Source organism: Gavialis gangeticus, unplaced genomic scaffold (genome assembly GCF_001723915.1).
Source record: "Gavialis gangeticus isolate Ggan-Ray unplaced genomic scaffold, GavGan_comp1, whole genome shotgun sequence".
Taxonomy (NCBI): domain Eukaryota; kingdom Metazoa; phylum Chordata; order Crocodylia; family Gavialidae; genus Gavialis; species Gavialis gangeticus.
The window spans coordinates 10036468-10053992 of NW_017729003.1; the positions used below are offsets into that span (position 1 = coordinate 10036468).

At 42.9% G+C, this 17525-nt stretch overlaps 1 protein-coding gene across 1 annotated transcript; it reads left to right on the top strand.

Moving 5' to 3' along the window:
• The first annotated feature begins 6 nt into the window (after positions 1-6).
• On the top strand, positions 7-16462 carry EIF4EBP2 (eukaryotic translation initiation factor 4E binding protein 2). The gene is made up of 3 exons (XM_019507805.1): positions 7-195; positions 8883-9059; positions 10323-16462. The coding sequence occupies exons 1-3, from the start codon at positions 57-59 to the stop codon at positions 10352-10354; spliced, it is 348 nt and encodes a 115-aa protein (XP_019363350.1). The 5' UTR covers positions 7-56; the 3' UTR covers positions 10355-16462.
• The last annotated feature ends 1063 nt before the right edge of the window (positions 16463-17525 follow it).

A 17525-nucleotide genomic window follows, 5' to 3' on the forward strand; every position in this document is an offset into this window, starting at 1 on the left:
CCCCGCCCCGCCTCGCCCGCCGCCTCCCCCTGCAGCCGGGACAATAGAGCAGGGCGATGTCTTCCTCCGGCGCCCACCAGCACAGCCAGAGCCGCGCTATCCCCACGCGGACGGTGCCCATCAGCGACTCTGCGCAGCTACCTCACGACTACTGCACCACGCCCGGGGGCACCCTCTTCTCCACCACGCCCGGAGGTAACGCGTGGCCGGGCCTCTTGCGCGGGCAGGGGCGGCGGGGAAGTGCCCCGGGCTCCCGCGCCTGCCCCCAGAGCTGGGGACGCCCGCCCGCCGCGGGCATGTTGGGTGTTGCTCTGTTGGAGAGGCCGGGGCCCAGCCCTCCTGCCCCGCTCTGGTGCGGGACGGGCAGGCAGATATTTGTAAACAAGGCCTCGGAGGCCGGGACGAGCCGGGACTGTTGCCCAGCAGGCCGGAGGGAGCAGGGGGAAGTCTCCCAGCAGCTGTAGCAGGGAGAGAAACGCGAACGGGGCCGGGAATGCGGGCGCCCCTGGGGCCTGCTCTGGGGTCGGGAGGCGGCTGCCCTCGGCCCTTCCCGCCCGAGACGTGCAGAGGAGTGTGGAGGGCTGCGTGCGAGGAAGTGCTAACTTTGCAGCCTAACACGGATGTAGATTGTGCAGCCCAGTTGTTTACCGTGCGCAGCGTAGCGGCCTTCCCTGAGGCGGGTTCTTGGCAAACTAGGCCCCTCTAGCTTTATTGTCAGGCACAGGTTTTCACTCTGCTTTTATTAGCAGAAGGGGTCCATAGGAGCTAAGATGTAGGTGCACCAGAGATCACATTTGTATTTGAAAGCTTGGCCAGTCCCTCCCACCAGAGATGAGGCCAAATCACAAAATACAGTAGTTCCTTCCCCAGTAAAATCCATGCGGTGTTATGTGACTTTAATAGAGGCTGATGTGTACATGGGATTCCAGAGCTAAATATTAGCTGTGTTTCTTTGGGGGTCCCAGGAAGGCATTTGCATACATGCTTTGGGCAACAAAGACATTTTTGCTATTAAATAATTAAGTAGGAATTTTACAGTAGTTTTCAATGTCACTTTAAAAATAGCGCCCTAGTTCATGGCCTAGATCCTTGGTAAAGCTACAGGGAAAGAAAGTAGGCAAAGGTTCCTAGAAGATTAATCAGGACCAAAACAAAATATTCCGGGTCATAAGCTTACAGCTTTTGTATGTAGTTTTCCCCAAGTCTCCTGAGACTTGTGCTTGTTTTCTATGCCACTGAAGCTGGATATTGTTCTGTTTTCAGTGTTGTCAGTGAGGTAGATCATAATTGTTGAATTACCATAGTTTGGATATGATAAATTGTAGTTGCGTTAATTACAGGCATTCCCTATCATTTTAATCTCATGCGTTGTTCCTCTTGTGCCTAACTGGGTTTTTGCTGTGGTGGGTTTTGGTAGGTATCTTTCTGTGAGTGTATAAGTTATTAACAGCCCATCTTCCTGTTGCCTCTTCATTTGGTCAGCTGTGCTTGCATATTAATAGCGGTCTAAAACAAGTGCAAGTGTTCCTTCTTTGAGAATATTATGCAGCTACAGATTGAGTGGTGTGCATGAATTTTACAGGCCGTGTATAATACTGCCTGTTCTCCATCATGTCCCCTGTTTCTCATGTAGGGCACTTTTTACTTTTTCTGTAGTCTCTATTCTTTAACTCCAGGGAATGCTATTAAGTGAGTTGTTGAGTTTGTTATGGTTTTTTGTGGTGGTTGGAGGCAGCTTATCAGTGGTCTGGACAGGTTGCTGTAAACTTTTAACAAAATACTGGGTAAATCTAGCCATGTTACCATAAGTAATGGCCACAGACTCTTTGCAGAATTGTCACTTGCAACTTTCTTTTGCTACTCTGACATACAGCTTTTACCCAACAGAGTACACGAGTCTGGAGTTGTTGATTTGGCCTTTTTCTTTTTTTTTAGGCTTGTATCTTGATGGGGTTGAAGTGGAAGCAAAGTTCAGCTTGAGAAGGGCATGCTGGAGAATTGGTAGCAGTCACTAGGTGCACTCAGATCACTGAATCCTTCAACAAGGAAAAGATGCATTAACTAAAGAAGTTCAGGGGAGAGACGTGCAGAAATGATGGGAACAAGAATGATGAAAACAAAGACAGGGCTGAGGAGAAATGCATGAAATGTAGGTAGAATGAGGGAGAAACAAAGCGCTGGACCTCAGAAACAACCCTCTTCAAACCTAAAGTGTTTCAGATCTTATAACCTTACAGAATAGGAAAGTATTAAGAGTGACTCTCCACCTCCCCCTGCTCCTCTCCAACAAACCATTTTACAATGCCTCTGGGCTATAGTAGCTCTAGCAGTTTAGAGAGTGGTTTAGACTGATACTGACTGGGAGTTACTGATATGGAGTTGGAAACCTGTAAAAGTAGTAGTAATAGAAATGTAAGCATTTCATTAATACTTTACAGGTTTGGATCCTAGAACATTGGACACAAGTCTAATGTTAGATGTATTTTTTTTTTCTTTTTTTGCCACCTCACACTAAAAGGTTTTTTTTTCCCCACCATCTCCCACCCATTCCTGATGCTTCTTATGGCCACGTTTAAAAGCAGTGATTGAGTAGAAAGGTTATGAAAAGGAAGCGTGTGCCCATAAAGCAGTGATAGGTACTCATTCGTGTCTTTTATTATTTTAAATTAATGGATAAATGTACCACAGAGGAAGTGAAGGACTTATGGAGCTAGCGTGAGCCAATGTACTGCATGCAGATATTCCTGCAAAGCAAGATTCTTCTTTTCAAGTGCTCAGTCCAATCCCACCTTTAAGTACGTCTATCTGTGCTTTGTGCTATGTGGATATTCAACATGGTGGGTAGGTCTGTCAGTTAATGCAGCTCTACATTATTAGGGGTCCCTGTGCTGGCCTTATCGTTGGCCATCTCTAATCATATTGTATGCTTTGTGAAAAAATGTCTGGTGTTGAGAACAATAGAGAGCCCCTCTGCACTTTACACCCTTCATCAAAGGGTCTTGTTGTATGTTACAAAGTTGGAAAACGTTTCTGTATTATTTATCCCTGTTCCACACATTGAAGCCCAGTCTTCCTTCGAGATTAACTGATTTGCTCCAGTCTGCAGCAAGGAAGTGGCAGTGTTGAGCACAAAACAGATCAACTCTGCCTTCTACTGTAATCATCAGAATTGTTGTTTTTCAGAAATGTGCCCAGTTTAGAGGGCTGCTTGCAAGTTATGTCACACTTTTGTCTGAATATTTTTCTGGTATAGTGACTGAATAGGAATTACCTAAAATAACTGAGTTTACAGACTGCAAATAATCTTTATTTTTAGTTTATTTATTTTGCACATTATGATAGCACTCTGTATATGGTCATTTTCAGTGTTTCCTCTTTTATTCTGTACTTATTGGCATAGATTCATAGGTTGTAAGGCTGGAAGGGACCTTGGAAGATCATCGGGTCCAGCCCCCTGCACCAAGAAGGAGATAAGACTGGGGGTCAGGTGATCCCAACAAGGTGACTGTCCAGTCTTCTCTTGAAGATTTCCAGGGTAGGTGATTGCACCACCTCTGGAGGGATCTTATTCCATGGTCTGGACACCCTGACTGTGAAGAAGTTTTCTTAATGTTGAGCCTGAATCGATCTTCCAGGAGTTTGTGGCCATTACTCCTGGTTTTCCCCAAGGGAGCCCTGGTGAAGAGTTGCTCACAGAGCGTTTGACTTACTCCCCTAGCGTAGCAGTAAGCTGCTTCCAGGTCCCCTCTCAGCCTTCTTTTCTTCAGGCTGAAGAGTCCCAGATCCCTCAGCCTTTCCTCGTATGGCTTGCCTTTTAAGACTGATCCTACAGGTGGCTCTTCTTTGGACCCTCTCAAGCTTGTCCATGGCCTTATACAAGACCAGCAAAGCATTTATCAAGAAAATAGAAACATGACTGTAAACACCTGCCTCTGGCATGAGGATTGTCAGCTATGTTAACTTTTTAAATTTAAAATTAGACTTCAGGCAAATAGTGCCCTCTTTGTGTGTGGCACAGGCAAGATTAAACCTGGCTTTTCTGGAAAGTAAGAGCTAGAACAGAGCCCTCAGGAACATAACCTTAGAACAGCAGAGGCCCTGTGTAGAAGGGAGGGACTTTAGTGGGACAGAATCCTAGTTCAGAGCTTACGGGGAACAAAAGTCCTAGAAGAGCCAGAGCATGGCCAGCAGAGAGTTGTGAATAAAGTTCAGAGACTATGGTTAGGACAGGTTGCCCCAATTTGTATAGTCTCTTTTGTCTTCGAAAAACAAACAGCACTCCTGTCCTTTTTAAGCCATGATAGTGTTTTCATTTTAATTTTAAATCGCTCAGTGTGATTTATCAGCTGTCAGGGTCCTTGAACATTTTTCTGGGGTAGTTGAAATAGTTTTATAATATAAAAAAATCCTGTCTTCAAGGACTCGTTCCTGCACAGTCACTGGGAGTCTTTAAAAACCAGCTCAGTTCAAACTTTTCTGGCTCCAGGGCACCTTTATACATCTGAAGCTTCTGGTGGAGGATCCTTCTAAAAAGGCCAGGTCAGAAGCAGGAGAAGAGCTTCTCAACTGCATGGCTTGTTTCTGTGAGGCTTCCTTGGATGATCTTTATCATTAGGTTAGACAATATCTATTGTTGTTATTATTACATTTCTCCCTGGCCTAGAGCCATTACTTTGGGAGGTTCATTTGCTAAACTTGTCTTCAGTTCCTGCTCCTAACTGGAGTTCTTTCTCGATGCAGTTCTCAAACAAAAGGTTAGTCTTAAGGCAGTATGTTTCTCCTATCTCTGTTCAAGGGAAACACCATGTAGATGTCTGTTGTCACCTGAAGTACACAAACGTGCACAGATAGGTACCTGCTTAGATAGAAAACATTCCAAAGGAAGTGGAGGGGAAAGGGAGAACTTCAGATGCCCTATTTCCTTATTGTTGACCTGAAATTGCTCTGATTTTTCCAGTCTGATATTTGCCCTGCAAATCAAATATGGAAGAGCTTTGTACAGGATACAAAGTAGTTTGTTCTTGAGCAGCTGCCTATGGGTGAGAAATATCACATGAACAAATAAAACAGGACAAAATTGCATAATGCTGGCAGGCACACTCTGTTTTTGGTGCCCAGCTGAGATGTGGCCTGTGCAAGGCCCATTGCTAAGAATAACAGTTTGGAGAGAGGCAAATATACAACTCTGTGTTAAAGTAACAGGGTGGGGGCTGTGTTTTGAGCCATTTAAACATTTACTTTTCAAGGGAAACAGACCTGTGGTAAGACAAAATGATAAGCCTAACCTGAATAATAACTTTGGATTCTCCACTCCCCCCAAAATCCTATCCAGATAGCACTTAGTGATGAGTGTGTCATCCCCTGCCCCAGGTAATGCATGTTTGTCAAGAGCATGAGGCTGCGGCACTGTCAGAGAACTATAACTTGCTGTTGTGAATCATAAATGGGTGCATGTAATTTTTAAATGTTTCTACTTAGCTTGCTTTTGACCATTAACCATACTGAAATATTGACACAGATGTGGGACTACAGAGATGTCTCAGGCTTATGCTTGTACCTATTCCCAGCGTGTCTTCTGAATTATTTGCGCAGTGTATAGTCAGCAAGCTGATTCCTGTCAGTGCTGCAGAGCTGCCTTCTGTCACCAAAATCCAATTCAGTTCTATCTCTAGGCCCTCTGTTGTGATGGATGAGGTGGGAATCTTCTCTAGTTATTTGATACCCAGCTGATTGTGCAGCATTGACAGTTTTCAGAACATGTTTTTTCCACCAACTAAGCAGACCTGGTGGTATAAGCTATTGACAGAAACTGAAAATGGGACCTGAAAATGACATTTCTCTGACCACTTAAAACTAAAAACAGTGTATGGTTTTTTTTTTTTGTACTACTTATCTTGGAGTGCAATCCTCGCAATTTTTTTAATCCTTGCCCTTGGCAATGCTGTTTCTGCTTTGGAATAAATTCTCCCTCCTCTAATGGACATTTGTAGGATAATTTAGCCCTGTTATTGGGTCTAAAATATTCCCAGAGCTGCCTTGCCCCTTGGGTGATGGGAACTGATGTGCCCAAGTGATGATAAATGTTTTGTACTTGAGGTAGAAGAGAGGGATTTGTATGTGATGTCCTGGTGGAAGGCAAGTTATCTCTCTGAGCCCCAGGAAATGAACTGCTAGGTGTCTGGTATTGAATAGTTCCTTAGTGCTAATGCCTGTGTCCCTGCCACTGGAATAGGAAATCATATCAATTCTGCCCCAACCTCTTCAGCCTAGGCAGAAAGCTCCAAGTTCACAAGATCCCAGTTAGTGACCTGCTGAGCACTGCTGCAGTATTTCTTGCATTATATCGAGCCAAGTGTATTCAGAAAAATGTTTCTGAACTGAATCATGTTAACTTCTCTCACCTGAATAAGAGAAGGTCATTGTCACTACTGCCAGTGACTCTCCTTTCTCTTTGCTTAACTGAGCTCACCATAGTTCATCACAATTCTTCCTGTGGCCTACTGTTCTCTCCCTTCTCCTCTTGCAAAGAACAGATTTATTCTGGCTCCAGGGTTTCCATCCTCTCTCCCTTCTGTTTGTTCTTTGTTCCCCTTTCTTGCTACTGTGTCGTCCTCCCCAGTTCCCTGTGGTGGCCCTCCCCCCCATTTCCTTTTCCTTTCTTCCTACCACCTTGTTGCTGAGTGCCTTTGGAAACCCCCCAAGAATCATCCTGACTTCCTTCCCTACAAATCAGTCTCTGCTGCCTTCAGCTCTATTACTTTTTCCTCCCTCACTTGAATGCCTATGGCCCTCATGATTTTTGGTGTCTCCTTATACCCATGCCATCATCACTTTTCAGCTCAGGATTTTACCAATTTTTTTCCAGCTGATATGAGCTCTCTGTCTAGCCCCGCCCTTCATTCTTGGGACCAGCTCTGAGCTTTTTGGGGTATAGGCCATCTTTTTGTTCTATTATGAGCACGATTTGGCCTGGGTCCATGACAGAAGCCCTAGATGCTACCACGTGCTATTACTACTCCTGAGTTGTCTTCATACTGTTCATCTCTAACCTCTTGACTGTATCTTTGCAATTATTTCTTCACTCTTGCTCCTTGGTCTTAATCAGACTCTCATTCTGCTGTTCATGTATATCTGAACATGCCACTATCTCATTTATCTTACAAAAATACTTTTTCCTCTGTGCTTCCTGCTTTTCTAGCTTCCAACCTGGCTGTCATCCCTGATCTTCCTCTCCCATTTGCAGAAGGGCGCACTGTTTCCAAAACTCATTACCTTTGTAATCTCCCATTTTAGAATTGGGAGGACTTCACCCTCCTCCTTGCTCGCTTGCACAGCAGCCATCTTGTTCTCCTATGTTCAAAGATGCTACAAAAACCTATCTTCTTCATCTACTTTATCACATCCCTCTGAGTCCCTTCTTGGGCCTTGTTGCACATCATTTCCTGTTCAAACTCTTCATACTTACATTAAGATATGTAGCTCTTTGTACAAGTGTTGACACTTCGGGAATTTTTTTATTTTCAGTTTTTTGTTTATTGGATAGTCTGTGTATTTGACTGCTTTAATTTTAAATAATACATTGTAGTACGGTGGTCTTAGTTCAGCTTGTGATCTCAGCTGGCAGGTGTCTACATTTTAAATCATCATCCTGATTGGAACTAACAGGCACAGATGTTAACAGAGGTGATGATTAGTAGTTAACTACAATTGGATGCAACTATATATTGTCCTCACCCAGTAACCGTGGCCCCTTTAAATTTCAGTGGGGGCGCTTCCATGAAGAAGCTTGCATTATTTCTGGCTTGTTATCTTATTACAGGTAGGTGCGTGGACATTTGAAACCTTCCATTTTTCTCAGACACTGCCCTAAAAAGAATGTATTTTAAGGGGTCTGCTTCTGGATTTCCCAATGGTTTCAATGTTACATGGTAACGAATCTGCTTGAATTAATTGTTTGGCAAAATAGGGAGTATGTGTTTGTGGTATGTTAAAGAGAGCATTGAACAATTTGCAGTGAAGTTGTCCAGTGGTCCCTCTCTTTTATTATTTTGTTTGGTAAGAGGAAAATATTAAAATGTGGAGTGGAAGAGTGACAGTTATTGTGAAATAAGATTAATCTTTGGCATCCCAAAGCAGCTAAGCTTGTTTATTTTCCCCTATCACATTGAGATTGCAGTGAAGTGGTTCTTGGTTTTGGATTCTTCCAACATAGATTAATAGATGTTAGAGACTAGAAGAGACCTCTTGAGATCATCAGGTCCAGCCCCCCTGCACTTGGGCAGGAAAGACTTTGGGGGTCATATGACCCCAGCAAGGTGAACGTCCAGACTTTTTTTTTTTTTTAAAGGTCACCAGAATAGGTGATTGTACCACTTCTGGGGAATTGAGACAATCAAACAAATATTAAGATGAGATGGTTTCCAAATGCTGATATTGGCTCTCAATGTCACAAGGAGAGTCCTTTCTTATAAAGGTAAGATGGATGTCAGCATGAGGCCTCCAAAAGCCTGTTTATCATTAACATTCTTCAGTTCTGAAAGCTGTCTGTTGGGCCTTTCCTTCTTGTAGGGTCTGGTGAAAAGCAGTGGTAGAGTAGGCCCTTCTAACCCCTCCCTATAAGAGTGGAAGGAAAAAAAAAGGCCTCTGAATTAACAGAGAAAAGGCAGTGCTGCACAGTAAAATATAGGGTAGCAAGGAATGCTTGGAGTCTTTATGACAGCTCTTAAGTGGAAATGCCTCTCATCACAAATAGCACCAGTCTGGGGGTGAGATTCCAAGTGCCTCTTCTCCCGAACCCTGCTAACATAGGCATAGCATTATCAATTTCAGCCATATGTGCATTCTTACACACTGATTTCTCTTTTTGTCTAACTGTGTTCTAGGTACCCGAATCATCTATGACCGCAAATTTCTGTTGGATCGCCGCAACTCTCCTATGGCTCAGACCCCACCGTGTCATCTCCCAAATATTCCAGGAGTCACCAGTCCTGGCACTGTGGTTGAGGATTCCAAAGTGGAAGTAAACAATCTGAACAATCATGATGGGAAGCCTGCAATGGGTAAGTGTGTGGATGGTGGCAATGGTTGTTACTGCATTTAACTTCCAGTATAGCTTTACCAGATCTTAAGCTGAAAGATGATGATGGTGGTGGGTTTATTGCAAATAGCTACAGCATGAAATTAACATGTAGATTTCCTTCCTCTGAGTCACCAGTGTAACCAGTATAACCACACTGCTGAACTATATTACAATGACTGTTAGTTATACAGACTGCAAAATAAACTGGTTTAGTTTCAGTTTCAGAAATATTTAACTTGTACGTGGCTTTACTCTTCCCCTAATGAAACATTTCGTCCTGAAGCTATGAAATTAAAGAATTATCTTTTAGATATTTGCATCCAGTCTGTTTATGTACAGTAGTCTGTCACTTGCATATGAGCACTTTCCACATGCAGTCATTGGTCATCATGAAATGGATCTGACCTGTGCAGAGAGACCCTGAGGCTAGCTCTGTATATACTAGCCATGATAGCTGCACTTTCAGTGAAACAGCTGCACTGCTGCTGCTTGACAGTTAACATGTTCAGAGCTAGTTTTGATGTCTGCAGTATACCTTACAAACAGGCTACAAAGAGACTAGGCTGCAGGACTGCCCATGAGGGAAAAGGGTTGTGTAGTAGAGTTGTGGGACTGCTTGTGCTGGGGGAGCCATGAAACTGCCTATAGGGGTGAAGAGATGGGAGGACTGTGGATCTGCAGTGTGTAGAGCAGGACAGATGTAGCAGCGGCTTCAGGCAGAAGCAGGTCCCACAGTCCACCTTCCACCCTGCCATAGACAATGGGTCACTCAAGTAATCTTTTTTTTCCCCCCTTCTTTCTTCCTTAATGAGCTATGGACTAGCAAAATTAATTAACATGCATGTTGCCGTAAACATATGTAGGGAATCATTAATCTAGGCAGTAACAAGCACTCTTGTATTAAAATTGGGGCCATTAATGACTTCTACAAATAAAAGAAATTGACCAAAAGCCATGAGTCTGGTGGTTTTATAGCTAGGAACTTAAACGAGCTGTCATTTTCAACACACTCGCACTTCCATTCAGAGTGACTGCTGCATGTCCACAGCCTGGCTTTCTATAGCAGATAATCTGTTTTTGTTCCAGCTACCATGCTGAGTTAATTACTGGGGATATCTGATGACAATATGTATGTAAAAATAAAAACAAAGTATGGTGGGGAAGTGGGGGGAGTTTCTCCTTCCTCTTGAGGACTTATAGAGATCTCTATCCAGCACTGCTCTCATTATTCTTCTTTTTCCAGGGGATGATGCTCAGTTTGAAATGGACATCTGATCACCACAGAGGGTAACCATGGAGAAGCAGCAACTCCTGATACCTGTGCATATGTGATTTCGGCTAATAGGATCAGTAATCAAAAGTTGGAAGAAGCGGCAGCAGTTTCCATTAGAATCCCCACCTTGCCTTCCAGGTGCCAAAGGATAAGACCAGGTCCCCAGTCCTGTTCCCCCTTTTTTCTCCCTCTACATTGCCTGTGACTGGATGGAAGCCCTTGTCAAATTTAACTGAGCTGAGGAACATGCCGAGTGCAACCTTGGCTTCTCGCACTTTAAAGGCAACCTGTCAAACCATGCACAAGCGAGAACATACCTCCAGCCCCAATTGGATATTTATTGTAAACAACAAAGGGGCCAGGGAGCAGTTAGTTTATGCCGAATGAATATGGCATTGCTTCTGCTCTCTTCCTTCAGCTTGATCCCAGTTCACAAATGGCTCGCATGTGCACAGTAAGTAACTGTGTCTCGGATGCTTTCAGTCACTCAAGTTTTAGAAATTGCAAGGAGTAGTGGGAGATAGTAAAAGGTCTGCTCAGTCTGAGCTCCTTCACCTCAGTGGGCAGAACACTCATTTCACCTGCGTTCTAGCCCTTTCTCTCTCCATAACTCTGTTTGTAATGTGTCTTGCAGTGGTAACGTGCATTCTCTCTTCAGATGAGAGAGCCTTTTAATTCATTGTTTTGCACCTCCTTGGTTCCCCCTGCCCCAACTTCCTGTTGAATAATGCTTTTTAATATTATGTGTATTTAGAGAGAGGCATCAACTTGGTATACTGCTGCTTCTTCCTTTGCCCACCTCATCCCAAAGGAAAACCACCCACAAACTCCAGTTTGCAAAAGCTTAACTCCTGTGCCTCCTGAGTGTTTTTGATGAATAAGTCCATCGACACTAAATCAAAACAGGAGCTTTTGGAGATATGACACAGGGGAGGAGGAGAGGGGGGTAGATTATCAGTTCTCCTCTATGCTGTTTATCCTCAGCACTTTTTCTGTTTTTTGCCCCTTAGTAGTTTATCCTGCTTTCTTTTCTAGTCCATGTTGTAGAATATTATATTAAAGGTACTTCAGCAGTTGTTCATTTTTGACATCTCCCGTCCTGTGTGCATTAGGAGCAGTATTTTTCCCAGTACTGATTTTAATAAATATGTTTAATATTAGCCCTTTCAGAACCCCTCCCATCAAAAGGAAAAAAGTGCCAAGTGGCTTCTGAGCAACAGCAGGTCTGATCCAAACTTACACCCTCCTTCTCCATTCAAAGTTCACAGTGCTGCTTTAGTTTACTAGCTCCATTATTTTTTCTCCAAGCCTCTCTTAGTTAATGATTCTTGGGTTTGCTGCCTAAGATTTTTACAAGTCAGCCAATATAAGTGAGCTTCTGCGAATGGGCAATTTTGTTTTTAGTCCCATGATCTCCAGTACTTACTCCTGTCTCTTTTACAAAAGGGGTTGGTAGGAAACCAAACCCACAGTGATTGGTAGTGGATTTTACCAAGAGGGTGGTACTTCAGGCCAAGTCTTCTCTGGTGAGAGCCACTTAAAGGGTCTGTTTTAGTTGCTGATGGCATCAGTTGGACCTTTGCTGAATGCGTTCCATTGACTTGCTAATTGGCGGACTTTCTAACACCTTGGTCGGAAATCTACGCAACTCCATTATAAATTGGAAGAGACCCTTTTCTCTTTGGGTCTGTTAAAGGGGCACTTTACTAGTAAAATACTTCTTGGTGGGGGAGGAACATCTGAAAAGCTGTAATTTTCCCTGTTCTCCTTCAAAATGTGAATAACACAGGAGCAAAAGCCCTTTGTAATGTTTGATCTCTCAGGAATAGGCTCTGTAGTGTAGTAGGAAATGCAGGGTCTCTTAAGTTTGGTGATGGTCAGAAAAGTGACTAAAATAACATTTCTAGTCCTATGTTTATTCTGGCATGATTCACCTATGTATAGTATGAAGGACACTAGAGAAAACTGCTGTACTATATGATTCCCATGTTGAGTCTGTTCAGCTTAGTTATCTCTAAAGGGCACTGCAAGTTCAGCCTGGTGCTAGCCCATGGCTTATTTTTTTTCATTCTGCTTCATGCATCATCACCAGCAGTAGTTTCAAGCATTTAGCTAGCTGTTTTAGAGATGAGGCAGAATACAGTGCAACTTGATTTTTGCAGTGCTAATAGTAATAAAAACTTGGGTTTGTCCATGTATTAAGCAGGCTTGACATGGGAAACACAAGAAGAAAGTGTCAATGCCATGGGCATTGTTAGTCACTTTTCTCATCAGAGTGATTCTCCTTATTTTGGTGAAGGGGTAACTCTTCCAACCATTGCACAGGGTTTCAGCTGTTTTGGCTTTTATAGTAACTGTTGTGCAGCTGACACACTCACAACAAGGAAAACATTTTTCTACGAGTGCAGTACAACAAGAGCTTCCTTTATACCACAGTCATGTTAACATGTATTGGCAGAGGCCATTTTGATTTCGAGCTGCATTTTTTTTAAATACCTAGATAAGAAACAAATATCCAGAGGGAAGGATGATCTTGTGTGTAAAGCTGGGCTAGGAATATGGGTAATTTGGGGTGTTCCTGGCTATGACACAGACTTCCTGTTTAACCTTAGGCAAGTCAGTTAATCTCTTTGTGCTTCAATTCCCTATCTGTAAAATGGGGATAACAGTACTTCCCTACCTCACAGGGGTGTTGTGAGGACAAATTTAACTGATCTATGAGATACTCAGATGCTATAGTAATGAGGTTTTAGAAAAGCCTAAAAATATTTTCAAAAGTGCAAGAGGTTGGTTCAGTCCTGTCACAAATGCAGCAATGGTATTCAAACACCAGCATTTGCCACGACAAGTCTCCATTCTCTTGTGCTTTATTTCTTCCCCACAACTCCTCTGGCCATGGTGTGGTGCCAGGGAAAGTGGTGACTGAATAAAAATAGTGCACTCAACCCTTCTAGCTTTGCTGGGCAGCTTTGAAAAAGGCATTCTTACCTGTTTTGCTCAGTTCTGTGTCTATAACCTTAATGTTCTCTAAGAAGTTATTCGTTCTGCACATAAACTTTCAATTTCATTTTTGTGCCTCCTACTGCTGATCACAGTCTTAGTGATCAGTGACATATGTGACACCAGCAATGTGGGGTGGATCCCAGCATTGGAGACTAAACTACTTTCCATTCTGGTGTTGTAATGGTTGAATCAAGCAAAATCTGAACATCATTGCTTGTGGTTTAAAATGACACTGTCAGGTTAAAGATGGTATTTTTAAAACATGTTGTTTTCTGTAACTAATAAAACTGATAAAAATCTAATCTAATCTAATCTATTTTCACCTTCTATAACACTTGTTTTACTACTTTCACTATGCCTAACTTCCACAAAGAAAATAGTGTGTTCACTTTCTCTCTGGATTTTAACCAGTGGTGCAGATACACTTAGATACAGACACAGTCCTCTGCTCATTAAAATGAAGGGAAGGTAATGGAAACATTCCCATTTGTTAATTCTGATTTATGTAATAGCCTCAAGTGTTTGTGCCCCAGACCTTGCAGAGCAGATTCTTCCTTATTACCATTGCTTTGAACTATCCAAGGAGTGCCCTTTAAAGCTGCTTACTTTACTACTGGAGGGATCTCCTTGGGTGTTGCAGAACCACAAGAGCAGTTCCTACACCCACCCTCTCCTTGCATCCAGCAAGGCCAGGAGAGAGAGTGGCAGAGGTCAGGGCAGTCCTCAACTGCTGCATTGGCCTCTTGGCCTACTCTAACTTGTGCTTTGAGGGAGTACCTGTAAGACTTGAGGAGTACAAAGGTAGCTTACAGCCATCTTTCCCTTGCATCATCTCTCTCTCTAGCCCTTACTTTTAATCATTAAAACACAGGTCTTGGATAACACATTGCATTAGGGAAGGATCCTGTTCACGTGCAGGGACCTGGGCTCACATTATAAACCTAACCATAATGGAAAATCAGTCCAACAACCTTCTCCTAATGCCTGCTGCTGCAGTTAAATTGATCTGTTGTAGGGGATTCCACCCCATCATATTTAGGGCCAAAGTCTTCATGTAGACCAGGATTCGGGAAACCTAAAACACTCCTACTAAACTAAGTTCAAAAGCATGTTCTGACCCTGGTTTGGAAAAGCAGCATTTCCAACTGTCTAAGCCCTATGGCCTCAGTGGTTTTCAAAATTGATTAGCTAAACTGGTTTTAAAACCAGTTATGTGAGTTTTAGGAAAATTTACTTGTGTAGACCAGGCCAGTCTGAGAGGATTGGGCAGTTCAGGAAGACATGGAGATGAGAATACCAGGGGAGGTGAGGTGTAGGTCAGGATGCAGGTGTCTCACTATGGCTGCTGGAAGATAAATTTGTTTAACACAGTCTCATTCTGTCTGGCTGTAGCCAAGAAGTCTTCGCCTCCATGAAACACCAAACTCTGACATACAAAAAGAAGTTTAAAATAGATCTCTTTAAACTATTGCATCCTTCTCTTCAATACTGCTGTGGATTCCAGTGACTTGTGATAGATACTGATACAGGAAGGCATCTGTTTTGGTCTCATTAGCCTCTGCCATTATCCCTTTCAGCTTCTCTCCACTGCCCTATGCCCAGGGACTCTCCCTCCCCCCAACACTTGGTGGTGGGGGGGGGGGAAACTTGTTTAAAAAAAGCTAATTTTTGTCTTTCAAATGACCTGCTTCCCTGATCCCAGTTTTCCCATACTTGGTTTGGATTTATTTTTTATTTTGTTGCCTTGAGTGGATTAAAATGTTATGGTTTTTCCTTTTTTAAAAGAAAAACTAATAGAACAATAACAGAGAACTCAAAAGATGCAATATTGCTTATTCATGAGTACTTTGGCTTTAAATAAATGTTTTGCCATTCCTGTCCTTTCTGCTCCCTCATATTTGTGCTGAGGGAGGTTTGCATAGCTTTGAAAGAGCAACTAGACTAATATAAGCAAGTGACTGCATATTTATGTTGAGCAACAGTCACCTATGTTGTAGAAAGAAACTTTTAAGGAGACTTCAGACCTGAGTGCCACCCATCTCCCCATCATTGTTCATCTAACCATTGTCAATTTGTTTCATTATTTTGAATGTGGTACTCTTTGATTAAAAGATGAGTCTTAGTCCTGCTATGAAGTTAGAAGCAAGGATCTCTGACAGTGAGGCTCCCTGAAAGCAAAGAGCCTTGGCACAGGTGGAGGGGTCCATGCTAATGGAACTGATTGCAGAAGCAGTGCTGAGGGTGGAAGAAGTGAGGGACTGAGTACCTTTGGGGAAAAAGTTTCTGTAATGGGATTTTATTTCGTGGGGATATGCCAGGGAATGAGATTCCACCCAAAGCAAATCTCTTAGACTTGTAAATAGTTTTGCATCAACTACTGTTAAGCTCTTTCCAGCTTCTGCTGAATTGATTGCACTGGAAGCATTGTTTCCTTTTCTTATCTGAAAGGAAAGTATGCTTCTGGAAATACTTGTCAGCTGCTTTGTAGTGCTGAGAGAGAGTGGCAGAACAATTTGCAATAAGCCTATTTGTGACAGTCCCAAGACTCCAGGGTGTTCACAGCTCCAAAAAGACGCTTGTTTTCTTTTCAAGCTTTGGTAATAGATACGACTTGGTGACAGCTCAAATGTGCATTTCCATTGTGAATTACTCTGTTCTATGATCTGGTTAAGATGCCTGTGTGCTCTGGACCCGTTACCACTCCTCTGTCCTAGATCAGCTTACAGGGGAAGGATAAAACAATTTCCATTTACACCTGCTCTGCACAGTGAGCATCCCTTTTGCAATTCCCCTTTCATCTCTGGGCACTAGGAGTAAAATACCTACCAATTACCAGTAAACAAGTTTGATCTGGTGGGTGATCTAGGCTCCTACACTACATTGTGACTGGTAGCATGTCAGGGGAGGCTTGAGGAATGCCTAGCAGTACTGTTAATCACTGTTGCTATAAATTAGATGTGTTTGGAATTATTTGCAAAGGATCTTCCTGACTGTTGCTTTTGTCTCTCTCATGCCTGGCTGGTGTTATCAACTCTCTGAAAGTGGCTGTCAAATCTTCCGTATCTGTGTTCTCCTTCCTACCACAAGGCAGAAAAGATGCCAGGAAGCAAGAGTGAAGCTGTCCTTTCTTCCCCAGCTGTGGCAAACTTAAAATGCCCCCAGTTTTAGGAACCTCAGCAGTTTGGAGTCAGACTCAATAAACTGGATGCACTAGGCTTGGTTCCATACCAGTAAACTAACGTATGGAATTAATTCTTTTTGCATGTGTATCTTCTAGTATAGTATTTTCAGTTCCCCATTTTAATCTTCAGGGGCAGGGTGATCCAGCATGGAATTGGCTCATGCTTAAAGAAACCAAACCTCATAACTGGCTTACAGGCTGGTCTGATAATTTCCTGGTTCCATAGTTTTGTAGGAAACTTCTAAATGATCCTGGAAAATGTGGACCTTGTGTCCATATGCAGAATTCAGTCATCAAGAGATGAAAAAATTCAAACACTTTGGTTAAAGAAAGGACTACTACATCTTTGGGAAGAGAGCATAGCATCCAGATAATGTTAATTCAGTTTCGCTTGCATCCATGACTGAGTTAGCTTTATCAGCTTTAACTGGTAGCGTTTCTCATTAGTCCCCAAATCTTCCCCATTCAAAGGAGGTGCTTAGGGGTTTTGTTGGTACATATCAGCATGAGGTGCCTAACTGTTCTTTTGTTCACTGTCCCTTCTTCCCTGAGCCTTCCCTTTAGGATCTAGTATTTCTGTCCCAGAACCCTTAGTGCCTATTACCTGTAACAATTCTGCTCCTAACTAAATTTTTTAAAATCAGTCATTGATGAAGTGATGATTAGCCTTATCTGCTTACTCTATTAATTTTCCATGCATCATGATCTCAACACAGTGTTAAAATACTAGATTACTTTTGTGGTGGGACTCAAATGGCATCACAGACACAGGGCTTGTGCACTTTCTTCTAGTAACCTACAAGCCCCTAGGAATGTATGCTGAATCCTCTAGCTGTCAGTGCCTCTCTCTGCTTCCCTCTCTTTTCCATGTTATGAAAGCAGTCCCTTATGAACTCCTGCTGGAGGTCTTCGTTATGCTTTGGTAGTGGATGTTCTGATGTGGTAAAGTTGAGATTTCTTGAAGGCTTTATAGCACACCTCTCACAATG